The sequence below is a fragment of the Xenopus laevis genome, chromosome 1S, assembly GCF_017654675.1.
Source record: "Xenopus laevis strain J_2021 chromosome 1S, Xenopus_laevis_v10.1, whole genome shotgun sequence".
Classification (NCBI taxonomy): Eukaryota; Metazoa; Chordata; class Amphibia; order Anura; family Pipidae; genus Xenopus; species Xenopus laevis.
In genome coordinates this window covers 107,075,669-107,099,981 of record NC_054372.1, presented here as the reverse complement: position 1 = coordinate 107,099,981, position 24,313 = coordinate 107,075,669, and the positions used below count along the sequence as shown (strand labels likewise).

Sequence of the window (24,313 nt, the reverse complement as noted above, 5' to 3'; positions counted from 1 at the left end):
TATGGGTAACTGCCCACAGGCAAATTTGCCCAGTGTTGATAAATGAGCCCCAATGACCTATGATGGCTGCCTGAACACCAATATTAAAGCTAAAAAAAACACACACTTGTTGGTTCAAGAATACAATTTTATACAACATACAACTTTTTACACTTTTGGTGCATCAAATGATTCCATAAAAACATGTTTACCATGAACTATTAACTGTGCCATTATCATACAGTATATAATGTTAATACAGAGAGAGCAGGTACTCCACATACTGTTTTTTAATTCACTGGCTAATTTTTTCACTCACTGGATCAGTTGATGCCAGTATACTTATACAGTACAGTACTTATTAACAGTACATTGCCCAATATTTTGTCTTCCTTAAGCAGAAGAGACCACTATAACCTTGAGAGGGAAGTAATGATAGGATAGTGTTTGTCAGTTGCTATAGTGACAAATGTTCTCGACATGTTGATGTTTCAGGTGGTCAAGGTAATTTAATAAAAGGAACACAATTTTTTGCTAGCGATTGGTCCTGATAAAGGTCACCGAAGTGGTCTGAATTTGTCAAATAAATCGGTTTTATACTCTTTGTACTTTGAGTTAATGGCACACATGGCGTTCTCGATGGTAGAAAATGCCTTTCAGTGCACACACGAGGTGTATTTTTGCACAAAAACACTTGGATAGGATGGCACTGTGGATGTGCCCTGGTGTTGCTTATATATACAGTATATACTTTAGGATGATTGATCATCATATATCACATCACTGCACAATATGGTTACAAAATTAGAGTGCGCTCTGCTTCTCTAACACAACTGCAAAAATAGCTTTGTAGGTAATGATTTGTTACATGCATTAAAATGTCAGCAGGTCTGCTGTGAAGTTGTAATTACCAGTTCTTTCTAGATGTATCTTTTATGTGATGTAGTTCCTGTTATTCCAGTGCCAAAAATAAGTGATGAAGTGGACCCCTTCCAATTATACTTCATTATACAGCACCACTAAACAGATATTATAGCACTTGTTGCTGTAAATAACAGTGTTTTGTGGACTTGAGATTTTTATGTTACACACTGTCATAATGATAACATTAAATGATTAGATTAAAAGAAGTAATTTTTGGGTATTTCAACCATCAAATAGGCCAAATTTGGCTTTGATTCAAAGTGAAAATGCTTAGACTATTCGACCATTAGATAATCGAAGTACTGTCTCTTTAAAAAATTTAGACTTCGACACTTCACCACCTTAAACCTGTCGAATTGCTATGTTAGCCTATGGGGACCTCCTAGAACCTATAGCCAGTATTTGGCTATATTTTGAGAAGTCAAAGTTTTTTTGTAAAATCATATGATCGTATGATTAAATAGTTTGAATCGTTCGATTCGAAGTACGAACGTACGATCGTAGCATCATTGTAGTACGATCGGACGATCTTAAAAATCCTTCGAATTCGACTTTGAATGTCGAACTAGCCTATTCGATGGGCGAATCTTGAAGTTTTTTGCAGTAGTACATAACTAAAACATACATTAAAGGCATTGCAGGCCTTATTCTTCCTAAAGGTTGAAAGAGCGAGAATACAATTTCCGTGAGAAACCATCAACACTAAAACGCCAACAGATTTGATATACCACTAAAGCCACTAAAGTCTTGTGCCCTGTGCACACTTTTATCTTCTAAAAAGACACCAATTTAATTTAAAAAGCTCATAGTCAACACAGTTTTTACCAAAGCCAAGCATATGATAAATCTGTGACATTCATCCCCTGTGATCATTTTTACTTTTCTTTGCACAGCAGTTTCTGGTGTTGGAAATTTGTGATGGATTTTATGATGAAAGGTTTATTGAATTTTCTCTCTGTTTCCTGGAAGTTATGGCAGCCTCTATGACATGCAGATATATGACTGCCTGGTTTCAGCCAAAAAGCTTGGCAGGCTCTCATGTTTTAATTCAGTTAAAAGCCATTTTATTTTGACTACTGTATGTAGTTAGTAGACTCGACTTTTATTGAACTTGTTTCACACTCTCACTTTGTTAATAAGATCATGTTCTGAGTAAGCTGGAAAAAGTGTGGTTATGATTTAATCTTGCTATTAAGGGCACTTTTGCTGCACACTGTTATACAGAAAAAGATCACATTCAGTTCTGTAATCACTCAAGTAATATTAGCTACAGCTAAATGACTTCCTTAAACTGAGCTTTTTGACATGACCCAAAATTGCATCTGACAAGTTAAATCTTTGTAATGTACAAAACAACAGCATGCTGCCTGCTTCTTCACTTGTACTACAATTATCTCAAACATGGACTGCAAAGAACCTAATGTGATTGTTCTAAATAACAACTGAAAAATACCAAATTCCAACAGCCCCATTGCTATCCATACCTTCCAAAGATACAGTGGGGCAAATTCACGAACCTGCTTCGCTCACATCGCCAGACTTCACCAGGCAAAAATTCACCAGGACAACACTAATTCACTAAAATGCAAAGTTGTGTCCAGGTCACCGATCGATGGCGAAGTTTCGCTAGCGTTAATTCAGCAAGCAAAGCGAAGTTGCGCTAGCGTTGGCTAATTTGCATACGGCGGGAAGTTAAATTTCAGTGGACCTATCTGTTGCAGCAAATACATTACACTACACAAGCCCGGGAAAACCTTAATAAAATAAAGTTGTTATAATGCCCTACACATGTGCCCAGTGTATAGTTGATGTGCCATATGTAAGGAAATGTAGGGGGGAAGCCAGGCACCCTAAAAAAAATTACGATCTTTTGCAGCCTATTACCCTGAAAAACTGAAAAGTCGCCAGCGTTTTTTGGGACTCGTAAAAATGTCAAATTCTTTTTGAGGAACTCCTATCTACTCTATTGCACTTCGCCTAGTCTGGCACAAGTGGTAACGTTCAGTAAAATCCACATTTTAGTGAATATGTCCATTTGCCAGAGCAAAAATTTGCCTGGCATTAGAGTGCTAAGTAGTGCTACAGTCTATCTCCTTCGCTAGCGAATTTAAGCCAGCACCCGTTAGTAAATCGGTGAAGTCCCAAAATGATGTAATGCTGGTGAATTTTCGCCAGCGTTAGTCACATCGCCCTTTAGTAAATTTGCCCCAGTATGTCTTGTAATATGTCTTGTTACCTTCCATGACATTACACTACCATGACATTTAATTTAGAATTAAATCTAAAATATTTTGGTTATTAAAAAGCAAAATCAATTTTAAATTAATTTATAGATACAGATGATTCTTTTCTAAACTTTTCTTACAATTTTTCTGGGATTTTCATGAATGATGGCAAAATCTCGATTTTTTTTTTTCTTTTTTACAATCCAGTTTTTTAATTAAAAAAAAATCACCACTGAAAAACCTTTTTTAAAGACCTTTTTTTTAAACTTGCTTATAAAAAAGTGATCAAGATATGCCATGACTGTGAATCTGGGCAAAACACAACTTGACAGTTCATAAATGTATTCCCTTTGTTTTGTCACTCTACCTGTTTTCAGACTGCCAATGAAAATGTTACCTGGTTGTTTGGGTCATTAACCTCAAATCAACTGTAAGGGTTTTGTTGTTTTCCTGGTTTTCACTGCTATATATATATATATATATATATATATATATATATATATATATATATATATATATATATATATATATATATACATACATACATACATACATACATACATACATACATACATACATACATACATACATAACAACAAAAAAACGCACTCTCAGGTCTTCTTATTGGTGCAAACCAAACTGGTGTTTTATTTTGACGTTTCGGTGAATCACTTAAGCCGTCATCAGGAAGTGAAATCACACAAACAAAATCCCCATTTAAAGCCCCCATTGGCGCCAAACCCGCCCCTGAAGTCATCCATAGATGTGCATAGTGACTCAAATTACGTATGATGTGTCAAACCACCCCCATATTGGTATTGGCCCGTTGGGTTATATTCGTGCAGGCTTATTCAAATCTCTTGTGTACATCCTAATCAGTGACAATAGCATTACTTTTGACAAGCGCTTAAGCGCTTAGTGTAAAAATTGTGCTGCTTTAAAAAGGGAACAGAAGCAATCCAATGTGGGTGCCCCCTTCCCTGTAAATACATCGAGACCCATATGAGACTCGATCCCACCAAAGGACACCAGAGTAGTACACTTACATGTCGCCCTTTGGCTGAGGCTCATCACCACATGAATAGCCAGTCTCCCTCGGTATCACCTTGTTCCTTATCCAACCTCTGCGCCTGCCGTCAGATCCTCACCGTGTGGGGAGCACCCCATCTCCTCCCGTAGCTCAAGCCACTCCCCTCTCACCAGTAGGGTACCAATCACTGTTCATAAACCTCACACCACGGAGTTCACAAAGTGGTGCATCTATGGGGATTTTGTTTGTGTGATTTTACTTCCTGATGACGGCTTAAGTGATTAGCCGAAACGTCGAAATAAAAAACCAGTTTGGTTTGCACCAATAAGAAGACCTGTGAGTGCGGTTTTTTGTTGCTATGTATACAGTATGATCATTTTTTAACCAGCACCAAGGCAGTAATTTGGATGTGAGTGCATCAGTTTGGGACTTGTATTATCTATCTATCTATCTATCTATCTATCTATCTATCATCTATCATCTATTATCTCTCTATCTATCTATTATCTATCTAGCATCTATCTGTCTGTCTGTCTGTCTGTCTATCTATCTATCTATCTATCTATCTATCTAGATATATATATATAAATAGATATATATATATGCTGTATATAGATATATATATACAGTATACACATATATATACACATATATATGTGTATATATATGTGTGTATATATATATATATATATATATATATATATATAGATAGATAGATAGAGATATATATATATATATATATATATATATATATATATATATATATATATATATATATATATATATATATATATATATATATATATATATATATGTATATATATATATATTAACCCTTGCATGTATTCCTATATCTATCTTTTTTATTGTTCACTTTCTATCTCCCCCGAAACATCTACTTATCCTCTACTGGAAGCTACAACATTTTACTGAAATGAATTGGAGTTAATTGGAAGATGAAACTATATTGTGGATAACATGGTTTTGTTGGGTGCGCTGAATGATTCCCCGGGTTTTGCTCAGGCTTTCTGCTCCCTCAGATTGACGACTAGCAGATGGCAACATAACATCTCTGATGTTTCACTGGCAAAACAACAAATTAGTCTCTAAACTGTATTGGGAATCACTTATTCTTAATACAATAAGATGAATATTAACAGTACATAACATTTTAAAATATTCCAAAAGCCTGCTTTTATAAGGAAATTATTGTGGGAGTAATAGTTTAAGGAATGTTGCAAAGTTCCAATGATTCTATACTTTGGGGTTATATTATGTTATATTTAGTTAGTTTGTGGGTGGCATAGGTGGACGATGGGGTGCTTAGCTCCCACTCTGTCCCTACGTAGATAGGCAGGTGTAGCACACGGGGGGCACAAATGGAAGGGAGGGAGCAGGTCACACAGTGCTCCTAGTGAGGAAGCGTTAAAAATCTCTTTATTGAGAAAGGCTGCTTACGAAGCACCACTGGCCCACCATATGCGTTTTTTATTGTGTATCTTTTATGGACATGTTGCAGCGCTGCCAACAGTTGGAGTAGCGAGTATGTATAGAAACTAGGGTTTTTAATATTAAATTAAAGGTTACATTTTAACTGTTTAGTTACATTTTGTATACCACTCACTGAACTAGTTTGCTTTGAATTATATATTGGATGCTAACTGCTACAAGTATCTAATTGCTTCACCATATACAAGCATTGATTGAATTTATACAAACTTGCGGTGTAGTGGCATACAGTAATCGGCAATGCTCTAATTTAAGAAATGTATATTTATCTGATTGTGCAACATTAACAAAGTAAATCTCATATTTGGTTAAATGGTGGAGACATTTTCAGAAAGCAGCAACTGTGACCGACATGAATGACTACACGATTAGGTTCATAGAGCTCTCAGCAGGAGGTTAATAGAAAACTGTAACGCAACTGATGCTGAATAGTAGAGCAGTGAAATGAAATAGATTTTCAAAACACCTACAGAATATATACTGTGATTTTCATTAAATAATACACATTATTTATATACTAGGCCTATAATTACACAATGACAGGGGAACAATAAAGACTGAAAAGGCAAATAAACAGGTATTTATTCTACTCCTGACAGGACTGTAGTCAGGGCTGAATAATACAATCATTTTTACATGCTGGGCCACTCCAACAATTTGTTTCCTATCCCCACAAACTCCGTCCCCAAAATAAGCCCACAATCTGCAGTTGTAACTGATGACATCACTAATAGATGTTATAAGGACATAATTTACAGTATATTCATGGCTTTTGTGTATTATTTATAATTAGAATCATATATCCTCATGCACAGAATATAAATATATGTAAAATTAATCTTTTTTCTTTATTATTTTGCTGCCACTGTTCCTTTAATAAAATCCTGGCACAAAAAGTTTTGGAACTAAGACTCCGATTTTAGTTCAGAATTTAGCAGAACCAAACTTTTAGTTAACACGTGGGTCAAGTTCAAATGCAGTTCCAGGCCTTTTGCAAGAATTGGGCCATCGTTAATGCACTGGAAGTTCCAGTATGCAATGAAATAAGTTGTATCACTTAGATAAGTCTGGCTTATGACTGTAATCTTCCAATTGATAAATATATCCTTCATGAAAGTGGTGGCTATTTTTCTGATAAGGTATTTGGATTTTCATGAACTTAGTGTAGAAGTATTTGTTTTACTGTTTAATTGTTCTAAGTAGCCTTAAGGCATGATGCTCCAAATTGCAGAAATTTCATATCCCATTTCATATTCCATAAAATAAATTCTGTATATTTGCTATGAGAAGGTGGCTGTTTTTAATAGAAAAAAGTTTATATCAAAAACGATATAAGTCCCAAGGCCTCTTCAAGTAAAAAATATTAATTTATTGTTATTCATATTAAAACAGTAGCTAGTACATACTACCCCACATACCCCACCTTACGCGTTTCGCACCCTCCGGCGCTTGAAGAGGCCTTGGGACTTATATCGTTTTTGATATAAACTTTTTTGTAGTTGAATGCCTTTCTGAACTGGGGCGAGTCCCTTGGGCCTGGCTGATTAAATATATGGACTCCCGATTTTGAATTGAAATATGTTTTTAATGGAAGCCTTACTTTACATTTTGATTCTGTGCTAGTTTAATTAATATGGAGGAATCTTATTCTGATTATTATAATATGGAGGAATTTAATTCTGTTATTCCTGATGGGGAAAAAAAGTAGTCTTTAAAGGAGACATTTGATACAATCTTCATATTCAGATATAATAATTATCCATCTCCCAAATGTCTAATTATGCAGAAAAAAAGGTATTGAAAACAATTTACCTCAGGGCTGGAACTAGGGGTAGGTAGAGTAGGGACATGCCTAGCTCAGTGGGCGAATACCTTCTCTGCCTCATACCCCTATGTGTTGTATTCATTTTGGGGGTATTGTTTACCCCTAAAGTCAGTGTGAAATTAAAAATAACCTAATTAAGGCACATATAATAAGACATTTATTTTATAAGCTATTTATAAGTTATTGTTTGCTAGCATCGGGGTGTAAATAATGATTTCCTTTTAAATGGGACCAACATTGATGCATTGATACATTGATTAATTGATGCTTATAAGAAAATTAATTAGCTTTACTTTTCCCATGACTTAAATGACTTAAATATTCATTGACAGGCATTTTTACTATCTGTGTGGTACTGTCACGACCGGCACCCAATACCAGAACAAATGCCAAGCACCCTGGTCTCGGCTCGGCTTCACCAGTAGTGTGACCACCGCTGGGCTTCGGGAGGAGCCCTCAGCTTACTTGGGTGCCACCTGGACTTAACGAGGGGTGCAAGGCGAGATGTTCTGGCTGGCAAAGGGGCACGGCTGTTAGCAGAGTCTTTTGGGCCGAAGGTCACGGTACAAATGGAGCAGGCAAGAGAATCGTCAGACAGGCAGAGTCGAGGCAGGCGGATATCAGAATCGTCAGGCAGGCAAGGGTCAAACCGGGTTGTCAATCAAGGGGTTAAGCAGGAAGAGTTGTCGTAGGCAGGCAAGGGTCAGGATACAGAGTTCAGAATAGTCAGGATACAGGCAGGGTCAAACACGGATAAACAGGCTACAGAAACCAGGAACAGATGCACTAGGCTCAGAAACCACTTAGAAACAAAGTTCTATCACGGGCACTGGCTGGGAGTATGAATGGGCCTTAAATACTTTCAAATTTCGTGCCAAAACGTGCGCCAATGCGCGCTGGCGTAATCATGCCAGCGCGCCTGTACCTTTAAGAGGCACGCAGGCGCGGCGTGCGCCCTAAGAAACCAAGATGGCGCCGGCGCTGGAGGCAAGAGAAGGAGCGCGGCGGCGTGGCGGCTGTCCACGCCGCCGCACCACTAGACCACCAGGTATTTTTATTACAGGTACATTGCATTAATTCAGATCTCAACATTTCTGAGGAAAACTCAGGCAATGAGCCAAATTATAATATTCTGCTTTGTTATTAAATGCCATATCACTGCTTAAATTCAGCACCAATCCTTTACACTCAAGTTAGTAATGCAACTTGCAGGAACTCACTGACTGACTGCAAACAAGTCCTGATCCTACAATACTATATAACAAGGATGCCCAACTTTTTGAGCTACATTCAGAGTTGGGGAGCAACAGAAGCATAAATTAAACATATAGGAAGTGCCAAAGAAAGGCATTGATTGGTTTTTTGGTAGCGCAATTTAAGCTGGCAGCCTGTAGGGGCTCTGGTTGGTAGTATACATGGTCTTCATGCTCCAAAAACTTGCCTCCAAGCCAGTAATTAAAAATAAACACCTACTTTGAGGCCACTGGGAGCAACATCAAAAGGGTTTTGAGCAACATGTTACTCACGAGCCACTGGTTGGGGATCACTGCTACATAGCAAACTATAAATAAATTAAATTTGTCAAATATATCATAATAGATTTAATTCCAGACCAACCTACTACTACAAATTGCTGGTTGCTTGGTAACTGCACCTATGTTAGCAAATCAAATCAATTAGATATTAGCTTCCTGGTCACAACACTTCCTCACTTATATACAAATGCAAATACAGCATGCTAGTCACATAAACGCGTAGATACACACAATTCAGTTTTCCACCCACAAAATTCCAGCATAATAGCAGTCACCCCCACATTTGTTGCATAATCAGTTTCATGTGTATGCCAAAAAACAAAAGAGGGTACTTAAAGGGATACTATCATGGGAAAAAGCATTTTTTTCAAAATGAATCTGTTAATAGTGCTACTCCAGCAGAATTTTGTGCTGAAATCCATTTCTCAAAAGAGCAAACAGATTTTTTTATATTCAATTTTGAAATCTGACATGGGGCTGGACATATTGTCAATCTCCCAGCTACCCAAAGTCATGTGACTTGTGCTCTGATAAACTTCAATCACTCTTTACTGCTGTACTGCAAGTTGGAGTGACACCCCCTCCCTCGCCCCCCCCCAGCAGCCAAACAAAAGAACAATGGGAAGGTAACCAGATAACAGCTCCCTAACACAAGATAACATTGAGAACAACACTCAATAGTAAAAACCCATGTCCCACTGAGACACATTCAGTTACATTGAGAAGGAAAAACAGCAGCCTGCCAGAAAGCATTTCTCTCCTAAAGTTCAGGCACAAGTCACATGACCAGGGGCAGCTGGGAAATTGACAAAATTTCTAGCCCCATGTCAGATTTCAAAATTGAATATAAAAAAATCTGTTTGCTCTTTTGAGAAATGAATTTCAGTGCAGAATTCTGCTGGAGTAGCACTATTAACTGATGCGTTTTGAAAAAAACATGTTTTCCGATGACAGGATCCCTTTAAAGAAATACTGACACAAGAAATTAAACTGTTTTAACATCTGTCATAATATTGCCTTTGAAAGCAACTTATAACTTTGCCATAAAGTATTTGCACAATGCTTTTACATTACCTGTCTGATGCCCCATGTTCCTGTATGAGGGGGGCAGCCATATTTGTGCAGCAGGAGTCCGTTAGCATTAGTAACTTTAACTGACAGGTTGAGATGGGACAGTCAGGTTGGCAAAAGTGTCAGGTTTAGAAACTTCCACTAACAATAACTTAGATAACCAAACCTCTCAGCAAAAAATGATCAACATGACCTATATGTAACCTTTAATGTACATTCATATTTTAAAAAGTATTTTTTTTAGTGTCAGTATCACTATAAGGCAGTTATTCCTTCCTGGTCAACCTCGCGTTTGTTTTTTTGTTCCATCACATCTTTGAGAACAGCATTTAAATACAGTATATGAAAATGCCGTACTTGTGTTTGTATTGGTAAATTAATCATCTTATTCTGTTAGTCTGTTAAAATCTAAATTGATATGCTGTTATTGTGATATTTCAAGCATAATGCATATGTACTATGCAGGTTTTGTTCTAATACACAAAAGTGACATGCATTTACTCGTTTTGAGGAATCGGTTATCTACTTCACACCTTAGGTCTAATTGGTGCCTAGTCTGGACTACTTTGCATAACCCACCTCTCTGTAATACAAATTATGCTTATTTCTGCTTTTGTCCCTCAGTTTTTTTTGTAAACAAAATGCTGTATATATGTCAGTGCCAACATAGCTTCATTGTAATCAGATTCCCTATTTTACTCCACGGCACACCACTTCCCTATAACTTTTTATGTATGTGTAACTCAAGTCAGAAAGCAATTAAATTCTGGTGCTAACAAATCGAATTAAAATGTGGCAGTGGATGATTGCCTTTTACATGAGAGTTTTTTTCACCAAAGATGAATACACATACCAGATAAATACCCAGTTATATTGTGATACCTGGCAATGAAACAGTGATATGTGTATTTGATCGCCATTTTTCCACCACCTGATAAATAGACCCCATAATGTGTGGATGAAGAAGTGTCACTGCCTTGTACTGTGTACGTACTGTATATACAGCCCTGACTAGATTTGCCAGAAATCACTTTCTGCTTTCTGAATCCATTATGCTTTTAAATATCTGTATGACAGGGAAATATGAGCCAGTGTCAGTTTAAAAAACATCAGAATTTCCCACTGCACTATAACAAACACATTTTTCCCCAAGAATACAGATACTGTACGGCTGTAATGCTATTTATATGCCCACCGTGTCCAGGGAAACCAGTCCACACATCACTTCATCAAACTCTCTTAGCCGAAGCAAATGATGTTCAGTTCATTTTTATTGCTTACGTTGATATATGGCTCATTCTGCAATTTCGTATTTACAGTTATATTCTTCTCTTCAACCTTGGAATCTTCCCTGCAACTGTTACTTACTGTATCTGAGAGACTGACATCTATTTGAGAGGCATAATTTCAAAAGGGTATATTTAATTTTATGCCCAAAATGTGTAAAATATGGTGTAAAATTAATTTATAATTCTCTTTCGCCATTATTCTTACTCAACCCATCAGTGGATCTTTCCTGACCTCTAGTGGAAATTTACACTAGTAATTTTTATTCTAGTAATTGTACTATACAAGTTATGGTTAGAGATACAGTACCTATAAGATATACATTGTTCTGTCTGGTTACAATTCACAGGGACTTTTTTATTAGAACCAGAGAGGAAAATTAAAAAAAATATATGCTTCAAGCTGACCAGATAATGAAATGTTTGCTTTTGTGTTGTAAATGCTCTCTGTTTATTGGTTGTTTTAGACTACTACACTCAGGGCAAACTTTGCACCTGTTATAATATTCTACTTACTTACTATACCATATTCTGATTTTAAACGCATGCAGCATAAGTTATCTCTGTTATGTACGAATCAGATTTGTCCATGATGCCATGTAAGACCACTAGTTTGAAAAGATTCTGTAGTCAAGTATGTTGTTGTTGGGGATCAAATATGGTTGTGGGAAAACAACTCAACACTTTGTTTTAGCAGTAATTCAGTCACTAGTTCTGAGAATTTTAAGTTCAACAAATAAAAAAACTTTTACTGAGCCTAAGATTGTGCTTTTTTTGTTGAATTCAGGAGAACAAATCTCACTTTGATTGGCCTTCAGGCTAGGCCCCCTAAACCTCTGCTCTGAACCCACCCGAGGCAAACAACAACTGCACAAAGGGATCTGTACTTCATAGATCATGCAGAACCCAAGTTCCACAGTCTTGGGGCATGTGAAATTATGAAAAAATATATCCATTAATGACAATAGGTTAAGGTTCAGTGACTTGTCAGTTTAGGAGAATGGGATGAATAATTCATATTATAATAATGGAAAGTGGTTATACATTTAAAATGTATCAGTACAACCCATAAATGTATGCATTGTTTGTTTTGGTCTGGTAACCCTGTCAGTCAATTAGATGCGTAGTGCAGACCAGCAACAGCTAAACGTTAATGCACTGTTATCAGTTTAGGATAATGGGCAACCTTTAAGCATGTTTGTAGCTAAATTCAGATGTTTCATTATAACTTATTATATGACAGTTAGGAGTACACAGTATTGTATTTGAATTATAAGCAAGAAATTTGGGGACGATGGGGTATATTTATCAAAAAGTAAAGTTAGAGATCAACACAGTCTGCTAGAGTGAAATACCGCCTCTCTCTATTCATTTCTATGGGACATTGAAAGGCGTATTTATCAAAGGATGAACTTTCACCCTATGATAAATACGCCTTTAGAAATCCCATAGAAATGAATGGAGAGAGGAGATATTTCACTATAGCAGACTGTGGCGATCTCAAACTTCACTCTGTGAATTTATATGAAGCAGTAAAAACTGTAAAACCTCACAAATTTGATTCTTGATAAATAAGCCTATAGTTGTACCACTCTGCCTGGTCTATATATATATATATATATATATATATATATATATATATATATATATATATATATATATATATATATATATATATATATATATGCCAAAAGCTAATAAAACTTTAATCAGAACTGGATTGGCTCATTTAAGCATTAAAAATGGGGATGGGTATATGTTACTAAATTCCAATTTTGCATTAGACGCTATTGTAGGCCTTGTTATACTCCGAGTTTAAGAGATTCTACAGTTATATAAGGAGTTACAGGATATGTTACATGATAACACCACCCCAGAGCGTTGTTATTACTTTTCAGGCTGACTCAACACCATTTAGTTGTGTGCACCAATTAAGATCTGTTATAATATTAGTTTTATCTTTGTTTGCTTTATTTTGCTGATATCTTTTGAACAAGTAATACTACAGTGCTACATGTTTTACTGTTGAGAACAAAATGTGGATTTTTGCGAAACTCTGATGTTAATAATCAGTCGTTTGCATGCATTTTTTTACTTATTATTGGAACTTTATTTCTAAATCTGTCTACAAGATGGTTTTAGTTGGAGCTGTCCAGATTTGATCATATTCTCTCCCTTTTATTACACATTAAAACAAAAAAAATGAATACAGTCATATAAAATATCAGCTGCCAGTGCTATTTTTTTTAGTAGATTTGAAATATGAAACTAGCTAACTAGCAAAGCAGAAGCTTATTGCATTTTCCAGTCAGAAGGGTTGGTCAATCCATTTTAACCTTTTTTCAAATGAATTCAGTGAACCACAAGGAAATAAGATATTAAAGAACTGAGAAAGGAATGACCCACAACTAACAAAGACTAACTGCTGTGTGTGATATATATTTATAAAGCACACTAGAATGCAGCTCATCCATTTCTATTGGGTGCACGTAGGTGTGGCTTGATGAACATCCAATGGGCTACCATCACTCTCAACAAAATCAATTTGCATGCCTGGGTGCAGAAACATCAATATTTACATCATACTTCACAAAGGATCCGCACTCTCAGGACTTATAAAATAAAATAATCATTTATTAACAGAACTTCAATCTGATGTTTCGGCCCTATCCAAGGCCTTTCTCAAAAAAATATATATATTAGCAGTATTATTTCTTCCTTAGACAAGATTTAAGCTAATATTTCTTAAAAAACTGTTACACCTGTTATTTCACATAAGGGCATTCCTCACAATCAAAACTTAAACAGCCTGCTTGGATAATTTTCACACCTGCAGTTTCATTCCTCATCCCTGTAATATCCCTTCCCGCTCTCACTATCAGTCTCCAGCAGGGGCGCTCCGACAATGAGGCGAGTTGGGGCACTAGCCTCAGATGGCAGCGCCCCCCTGGTTGCCATGGGCAGCAAAAATGCTGCTTCTGGTAACTAAGAGCTGAATTTGCTGAATTGCACTCTCTGCACTAGCGATGTGGACCCATCCGGTGCTGAAGGTGAGAGGCAGGGGGGGCGGGAAATTGGGCAGGATCGCCCCTGGCCTCCAGTGCCTTCCTAGGCATCCAGTGAGGATCCCCCCCCCCCCCGTACAGGGCTTAGCCCAGGGCACCAGCCCTGTCATATCTCTGCAGTGGGCCTCACCACATTTCACTGGTTTCTTGCCAATTCCTATTGAGCAGTCCTATATTCGAACTATCCACTCTAACCTTGACTGGCGGGATACACACTGGGTTACTACAACCACTTACTCCTTAAAGGGTTGAAAGTTTCCCATTCTGGCTGTCCTAGGTGCTATAGCATGTTATTACAAAAACAAGGCTTATACTAGGTCGGTTTCCATTACTTTTTTCATGTGTGCTGTTCTGCTGGTTAGGCGGCTTCCTCCCATGAAGCATACTAATTTTGAGTGCACTTTTGACTGTCCCTTCACTCTCTGAGCCAAAACTTTTCTAAATTGTTTTTACTAACCTGCCCACTCTAGAGGTCCCTGTGCTGTAACTTTTTATATGACTCTTTATAGTAGACAACATTAGAAATGAGTCCAGAATCAAAAGCTTATGACTTAAGCAAACTTCTCTACCCCCTTCTACCTTTATTCTATAGTTTATGGATATGTTATCAGTACTCAGCCTTAAAACAGTTCCCATAAAAGTAATGTGCACTGACACCTATCATAAGGTTGGATTATACCTTCTGAAGGATTGTATGCTCTTCAGGCTGCCCAGAACCTCAAGTAATTTGTTTGTGTATACTATGTAAAAATAATCACTCCCGAGAATATGCAGTGAAGAGCATTCTCATCCATCAACTTGGAAAAGTTGATCAGAACTAGTCTACTATGGTTCAGCTGTATGTATGGTACAAATAATATACATACTTTCCAGTTAATTTTAATTATGAATGTGTACAAAATTACCAAATGACAATTTTGTGACAATTTTTGAGTGAGTTTGTGCTCTAAATATCACTCTGGTTCAAAACAGATTCAAAACTCAAATTTATTTTTTTAAACTCCTAAGGCAAATGAGTGCAATAACTGAAATATTTTGGATATATAAGTGGCTCTCGCTCTGTTCTCTATAACCCCACAACAGCACTACCAAAATAATATTAATATTGGTTATTCCTTTGTATTTGTTTATCCAAATGTATAGAATTCTAAATTGTGTGTGCTTTATGATTATGGCATTTAGTGGCACTAAGGGCAACATAAATGCTGTTTTGTTAAGGGCTACTTTAGACATTATCAGCCAATTTGCACAAGAGAAACTTATTTAATGAAAACTCAATAGAAATCTATAAAGAAATTGAATCTGGCCCATAATACATAAATATGTCCTGTCTGCCTTTGTAGGCATTTGAAAGTGTCTGGTCCAAATTAACTAACACATTTATTTTAATTTAAACTTGTCCTCTTTGTCTACAAAGTTTCAGGCTTATACTAACCAATATGTCCAACTATAAGATTATTTATGTAGGCAACACATTTAGTCTGAGGGTGGGGGGAACCCATTGCATTAATGCATGCCTGCATCTATTTAACAAATATATACATAAATGCCCTTGTATTGTATCACTTTGTTAAACCAATGTATTACCCCCCTTTTTAATATTAGGGTGTTAATTTTATTCTGGAAGTGAAAGATTTTAGTTTTTCAGGTTTGGGTTTTACAGTTTTTCAATATTTCTGCAAGTTGATTTTTTTGTGCAATGGTTTATTTTTATGTTATTTAAAAAGTTTTTTTTACATAATTCAATTACTAACTTAACTTCTGATATTTCTTCTTTCATTGGATAATTTGAATATATTCGTAATAATGTGACTGCAGAATTATGCTGTCTGAGCTGCAGAACTGGAGTTTGCATTGTTTTTCTGATGTCTAAATCAGCTGCAGTGCCAGTAGCTCTATTGATCTGGATATCCTGCATGACACTCAAATGCCCTTTGATGAAGTGGTTGATTAATGCATATGTCTGTCTGCGTGGCAGAGTAAAGGCTAAGTTCGATTAGAGGCTTTCATTAAAGCTGTTTGCCGAAAGGCTTATGCAACAGATCTTGTATGGCATTTGCGAACTGACTAACGCAACTGCCTCTGTCATGGAAAGTAACTGAGTGATGGGAAAAGCACTGGCTCATGGGAATTGTTCTCAAGAGAAGCTACTTCTGTTGATCTGTTTGTAATGTACCATGCTTTATTTTCAGCTCGTTATCATGGCTGGGACTGTTTTGCTTTCATACTACTTTGAATGCACCGATACTTTCCAAGTACACATACAAGGATTTTTCTGCCAAGATGGGAATCTTATGAAACCGTATCCAGGGACTGAGGATGAAAGTTTTATTTCCCCGCTGGTGTTGTACTGTGTGCTGGCAGCAACCCCAACAGCAATTGTAAGTTACTAAACTGCTAAATGGCCTTAAAAATCTATTGAGCATATTTAGTATGTATCAATCATATTTCGTATATTCTATGTAAAACAGGCTACAGACAGCCATACACAAGCCAATCTTCAATACGCTCTGACTGGTCAGCCTACATGCCAAATAAATGGACAGCTTACAAGGGGCCACACATACTATGTGAGCTGCAACTCCTCTTTACTTCCTCATCTGCTGGTGCACTATTTACTATGGTCAACATATTGCATCAGCAAATCAAATTTTTAAACCTGTCAATACCCAGGCCCACTAGTATCCATAGTACATGGAGACTGGTTGGAAGGCAATTCATGCACATATAATTGTACCAAACAAACTTTCCATCATTAAATCTGTGGATGTATGGCCAGCTTTACTCTAAGTTGCATAGATAAAACACCTAAAAAGTAAAACAGCTCATGCAGTAATCAAAGTGCAGTAATCATACAGCAATTCTTTATTTTGGATCTGTATACATGTGCAGATATTTCTGGAGCACCGTTGTCCCTTTCTGTAGTCACAAGCTGCCCTTTTGTTATTATTCATTCCCGTTCCACCTATAAAAGTTCAGGAGAAAGAATTATTCAATATGGCAGGACCCTCAAAACGTTTTAACGTCTGAGCCGCAGGGAAACAAAGAAAGTGTGGTTGGAGCCCCACAAGCTCACCAAATATCCATGAACTTGTCAAATAAGTCCTGTGTGGAAGGCTGTTTTTGGTTGTACTCTTGTGTCTACTCTTTTGTCCCAGCCAGAATATTAAAAAAATGAGCACCTGAATCCTTTGGAAACAACATCAAAAGCGATGTTGCTTACAATCCACAGGTTAGGGCTTGGGACTATAAGCAAAAAGAAAAGCAAGAATAGCAACAGAAAATATCCTAAAAAGAAGTTTATTTAAATAGTATACACCTTTGTACCCAGCTTAGTTTCATGTGTTTAAGTACTTTATCCATATGTCTTCTATACCATGCAAAATATACTGGGGGTCATTTATAAAGTTTGCGCAGGGCAGATTGGTTCGCAAAGTGAATATATTTGCCCTGCGCATGGTTATATTTATAAAGCTGAATAAGAGGGTGCATACAGAATTGCGAATTTTTTATTCACAATGCGAATGGCTAAAGGGGCTTTATAAATATGTCACAATTCGCAAATTGCGAATATTTATGCGCACACTCTGCGACTCAATTACGCCACAACTTTGGTGGCGGATAAAATATTCGCAAAACAGTTTTGCAAACTGCGAATTTAACGCTATTTTCGCGCACAACAACCTCGCACATTGGGTGCGCTCGCGCAAACTCCTGTCTCATTTTCGCGCCATTTGCGAATATTTATTCACACTGCGAATTCGCAAAAACCGGAAAGACGGGCAGAGCAGTGCAATATATTAGCGCTCAGCAAAAAACATGCGCAATACAACCATTTGCAAAAAAAATATGCGCTGCGCGAACTTTATAAATGACCCCCACTGTATATAAATAAAAACATTACTAAGAACACTAGTTCGACTACAATAAAACATTCTAGCATCCCTCTTGATGTGACTACAAATGTTACAAAACCAACACTTATACACAGGACTGAATGAAACAAAGGATGGTTTAACCAAGGCATCTCATTTATCATATATATGTTATGACTTCACCAATGAGAATGCTGCAAATCTGCATTGAGATCATTGTGTAGTTTTTGCATCATGATATTACACTATAATCGAACATCAGAATGGAAAATATACTGTTGTTGTAGAACTAGTGTATTTAACATTTCCACCTCAGTTGCAGGAATAAATAACATGAAGCCAGATTTACAAACATCAGTTAGGAGTCACACTCCAGAATTCTATTGTATTCTAACTGGGCTGCTGGTCCTTGAGAGCTGTGGAAAGGTTTGCATTATTGCTTTAAGCATACAACCATGATGGTGCTGTATTGTTCAACCAAGTGTATTCACATCCTTTAATCTCATGTACAGTTCATGTATAATTTTTGATTGATTTGTACTGTAAGTAACAATTTTGAGTTTCTTTTTCAGATTTTTATTGGTGAGGTGACTACATACTTCATAAAATCTACTAGAGAAAGTCTGATCATTCAAGAAAAAATGATTTTGACAGGGGAGTGCTGTTACCTGAATCCATTCATCCGGAGGATTATACGTTTTATAGGTAAGAATCTGTTGCTTAAACATGCTGTTTCAGTGATGCTTATTGACCCTTGGGAATTATTTTTTATTTCTCTGTAATTATACTGTAATTTCTCATGTTATAGCCTATTGTGCTTTGATTACTCTACACTAGATCAAACCACCAGATACTTGAGTATTTTCTTTTTTCTTTTGTGAGAATTTTTATCTTGATGTACAAGTCGTCTACTGTAGGTACAACAAGCAGGTATTTCCTTCATTATTCTGGAAGAAGCTTTTATTCCAAGAATCATGAAGTTCAGCTTGAACAGTTTGGCACCCCATTGAGATAAGAGTAATTATTGGTGAGGGGGTAAATATACGGTCTTAGTGTAATGTATCTGTTAAATCTATTTTTAGATCAGGACCATCCAACTGAATGCCCATGGGCCAGACTTGACCCTCCAAAATATTTTTGTGGTCCTTGTGACCTTCCATTTTAAAACACTATAATTTTTATAATTGAAAAGTGTTTAGTTGTTGACATTAGAACTCTGATGGGCAGAGTTGTAGATGAGGGTAATTTGTAGGCTGTGGAGAACTTTCTTCTTAATGTAAGTGTCTTGCTTCTAGGTGGTTTAATGATAGAATTGACCACAAATATATTTATATTTTATAAAAAGCTGTAGGAGGTGTCTTTATGTAAAGAGCAAGAGAATCATTATTTAAAAGGGAAGATATGCAGGTAGAGCTATGTAAAAATGCTTTTAAACTACCCAGTCGGAGGCCCATATGGAAAAAACTTAACATTTAGCCAGGGTCAGGTATAGGATCTTTTATCCAGATACCCGTTATCCAGAAAGCTCCGAATTATGGAAAGGCCATCTGCCATAGACTCCATTTTATCCAAATAATCCAAATTTTAACCCTTTAAGTGCCAGCAGAATTTCACATTTTGGTTACGCGAAATGCCAGCCGTTTTTAAGCATTTTGTGCTCTCTCACTTTAGGGGCATTTTCTGAGGGGAAACCTATAGTTTACCTAGGAAAATTATACATTGTTTTTTTCGGTAGAAACTGAGCTTTCTAAATCTGCCTGAGTTTTCATGTATTTCCACCTGTGCAAAAAAATTTATAGTGCTAAATAACAAAAAAAAATGAAAAATTACCATTTTTCATCGTATATCAATTTATACCAGAAAAATATTTCATTTTACAGATGAAAATCCAACATATTTGGAAAGCCTTATGTCTCTCGAACGTGCCAATACCAGATATGTATAGTTTTAGGGAGATTTAGGATTTCTGTACAGCAAAAACTCCCGGCAGTATATTACTGAATTTTGAAAGCACTAAGGCAGAAAACGGCATGCTTTAGATTCCAAGGCAAAAAATCCTGAAACTATAGGTTTACCCCAGAAAACCATAAATTTTTGAAAAGTACACATTCTGCCGATTACAAAATGGGTAACTATGTCTCTCTACTCCCAACTACCAAACAGAAAAGCTTGTCTGAACATAGCGGTTTTTCAAAATAAAATTCAAAATTTTGAAAAATCATTTCAAAGGTTTTATTTTGCTGCTCCGCATATCCCAAACTATATTACGTACCAAGAAAAAGCACCTGAAATATGATTGCCAGGGGTCTACTGAACAGTTTGATACCCATTATGCATAGGTTTACCAAAGTATCTGGCATTTAGAGACACAAATATGAAGTTAGCGCATCCAAATTGTTCAGGACTTTACTTCAGCTACTGAGAAATCAAAACATTGACTGCATTTTTTGTGGGGTAAAAACACAGAAATATATGTTTACCCCCCAAACCCATATATTTTTGGAAAGAACACATTCTACAGAATCTAAAATGGGTACCCATGCCTTTCTGCTCCAAACTACTGAGTCGCAAGGCTTTCCCAAAATTGTCGGTTTTGGTGAAATATCTGAAAATTGCCTCAAAGCTTCAACTTCCCAGCACCATATCACCCATGTATCATTACGTACTAAGAAAAAGCACCCTAAATATGATTGCCAGGGTTCCTCTGAACATTTTGGTGGCCATTGTTCATAAGTTTACCAAAGTATCTGGCATTTAGAGGCCCCAAAATGAAGTTAGCGCATACAAACAGTCCCGTGAGTAACTTCAGCTAATGAAAAATCAACACATTGACTGCATTTTTGTGGGGTAAAAACACAGAAATATATGTTTACCCCCCAAAACCCATATATTTTTGGAAAGTACACATTCTACCGAATCTAAAATGGGTACCCATGCCTTTCTGCTCCAAACTACTGAGTCGCAAGGCCTTCCCACAATTGTCGGTTTTGGTGAAATATCTGAAAATTGCCTCAAAGCTTCAACTTCTCAGCACCATATCACCCATGTATCGTTACGCACCAAGAAAAAACACCCTAAATATGATTGCCAGGGTTCCTCCAAACAGTTTGGTAGCCATTGTTCATAGGTTTACCAAAGTATCTGGCAGTTAGAGGCCTCAAAATGAAGTTAGCGCATACAAATAGTCCTGTGGGTAACTTCATATAATGAGAAATCAACACATTGACTGCATTTTTGTGGGGTAAAAACACAGAAATATATGTTTACCCCCCAAACCCATATATTTTTGGAAAGAACACATTCTACAGAATCTAAAATGGGTACCCATGCCTTTCTGCTCCAAACTACTGAGTCGCAAGGCTTTCCCAAAATTGTCGGTTTTGGTGAAATATCTGAAAATTGCCTCAAAGCTTCAACTTCCCAGCACCATATCACCCATGTATCATTACGTACTAAGAAAAAGCACCCTAAATATGATTGCCAGGGTTCCTCTGAACATTTTGGTGGCCATTGTTCATAAGTTTACCAAAGTATCTGGCATTTAGAGGCCCCAAAATGAAGTTAGCGCATACAAACAGTCCCGTGGGTAACTTCAGCTAATGAAAAATCAACACATTGACTGCATTTTTGTGGGGTAAAAACACAGAAATATATGTTTACCCCCCCAAAACCCATATATTTTTGGAAAGTACACATTCTACCGAATCTAAAATGGGTACCCATGCCTTTCTGCTCCAAACTACTGAGTCGCAAGGCTTTCCCACAATTGTCGGTTTTGGTGAAATATCTGAAAATTGCCTCAAAGCTTCAACTTCTCAGCACCATATCACCCATGTATCGTTACGCACCAAGAAAAAACACCCTAAATATGATTGCCAGGGTTCCTCCAAACAGTTTGGTGGCCACTGTTCATAGGTTTACCAAAGTATCTGGCAGTTAGAGGCCTCAAAATGAAGTTAGCGCATACAAATAGTCCTGTGGGTAACTTCATCTAATGAAAAATCAACACATTGACTGCATTTTTGTGGGGTAAAAACACAGAAATATATGTTTACCCCCCAAACCCATATATTTTTGGAAAGTACACATTCTACCGGATCTAAAATGGGTACCCATGCCTTTCTGCTCCAAACTACTGAGTCGCAAGGCTTTCCCACAATTGTCGGTTTTGGTGAAATATCTGAAAATTGCCTCAAAGCTTCAACTTCTCAGCCCCATATCACCCATGTATCGTTACGCACCAAGAAAAAGCACCCTAAATATGATTGCCAGGGTTCCTCCAAACAGTTTGGTGGCCATTGTTCATAGGTTTACCAAAGTATATGGCAGTTAGAGGCCTCAAAATGAAGTTAGCGCATACAAATAGTCCTGTGGGTAACTTCATCTAATGAAAAATCAACACATTGACTGCATTTTTGTGGGGTAAAAACACAGAAATATATGTTTACCCCCCAAACCCATATATTTTTGGAAAGTACACATTCTACAGAATCTAAAATGGATACCCATGCCTTTCTGCTCCAAACTACTGAGTCGCAAGGCTTTCCCACAATTGTCGGTTTTGGTGAAATATCTGAAAATTGCCTCAAAGCTTCAACTTCTCAGCACCATATCACCCATGTATCGTTACGCACCAAAAAAAAACACCCTAAATATGATTGCTAGGGGTCCTCCAAACAGTTTGGTGCCCACTGTGCATAGGTTTACCAAAGTATATGGCAGTTAGAGGCCCCAAAATGAAGTTAGCGCATACAAATAGTCCTGTGGGTAACTTCAGCTAATGAAAAATCAACACATTGACTGCATTTTTGTGGGGTAAAAACACAGAAATATATGTTTACCCCCCAAACCCATATATTTTTGGAAAGTACACATTATACAGAATCTAAAATGGGTACCCATGCCTTTCTGCCCCAAACTACTGAGTCGCAAGGCTTTGCCAAATTTGGCGGTTTTGGTAAAATATTCTGAAAATTGCCTCAAAGCTTCAACTTTCCAGCATCGTATTGTCCATGTGAAATATCTGAAAATTGCCTCAAAGCTTCAACTTCTCAGCACCATATCACCCATGTATCGTTACGCACCAAAAAAAAACACCCTAAATATGATTGCTAGGGGTCCTCCAAACAGTTTGGTGCCCACTGTGCATAGGTTTACCAAAGTATATGGCAGTTAGAGGCCCCAAAATGAAGTTAGCGCATACAAATAGTCCTGTGGGTAACTTCAGCTAATGAAAAATCAACACATTGACTGCATTTTTGTGGGGTAAAAACACAGAAATATATGTTTACCCCCCAAACCCATATATTTTTGGAAAGTACACATTATACAGAATCTAAAATGGGTACCCATGCCTTTCTGCCCCAAACTACTGAGTCGCAAGGCTTTGCCAAATTTGGCGGTTTTGGTAAAATATTCTGAAAATTGCCTCAAAGCTTCAACTTTCCAGCATCGTATTGTCCATGTATCATTACCAGCATAAAGCATCCTAAATATAAACATAGGGGTCTACTAAACAGTTTGATGCCCAATGTGCATAGATATACCAAACTATGTGGGGCACAGAGACCCCCAAATGACAATATGTATAGACATTTTCACGGCTGACGCGCTGGCTGCTGCAATATAACCACCCGGTGTGTGTATTATGCGACATTAGACCACCTAACAGTACAGAGACCCCAGAAAACCATATATTTTCAGAAAGTACACATTCTGACGAATCCAATATGGGTAAATAAGCGTTTCTACTGCAAACTGCCAAACTGCAAAGCAATGCTGAACATAACGGTTTTTATCAAATTTCTGAAAATCGTCACAAAGCTTGAATTTTACCCCATTATATGCCCCACATTTCGTAACTTATCCGCCTAAAACATCCTGAATATGAACGCCAGGGGTCTACTAAACACTTTGATGCCCAATATGCATAGATATACCAAACTATGTGGCGCACAGAGACCCCCAAATGACAATAGTGTATACATTT

The 24,313-nt window shown here is 37.1% G+C and overlaps 1 protein-coding gene across 1 annotated transcript in view; it reads left to right on the top strand.

Annotated features, from left to right (window-relative positions):
• Positions 1 to 24,313, top strand: part of plppr1.S (phospholipid phosphatase related 1 S homeolog) — a 76,873-nt gene that overhangs the window by 37,131 nt on the left and 15,429 nt on the right. The window contains exons 3-4 of the mRNA XM_018243739.2: positions 16,642 to 16,830; positions 18,897 to 19,029. Of these exons, the coding sequence (XP_018099228.1) occupies positions 16,642 to 16,830; positions 18,897 to 19,029 (322 nt within the window). The remainder of the gene's footprint in view (positions 1 to 16,641; positions 16,831 to 18,896; positions 19,030 to 24,313) is intronic.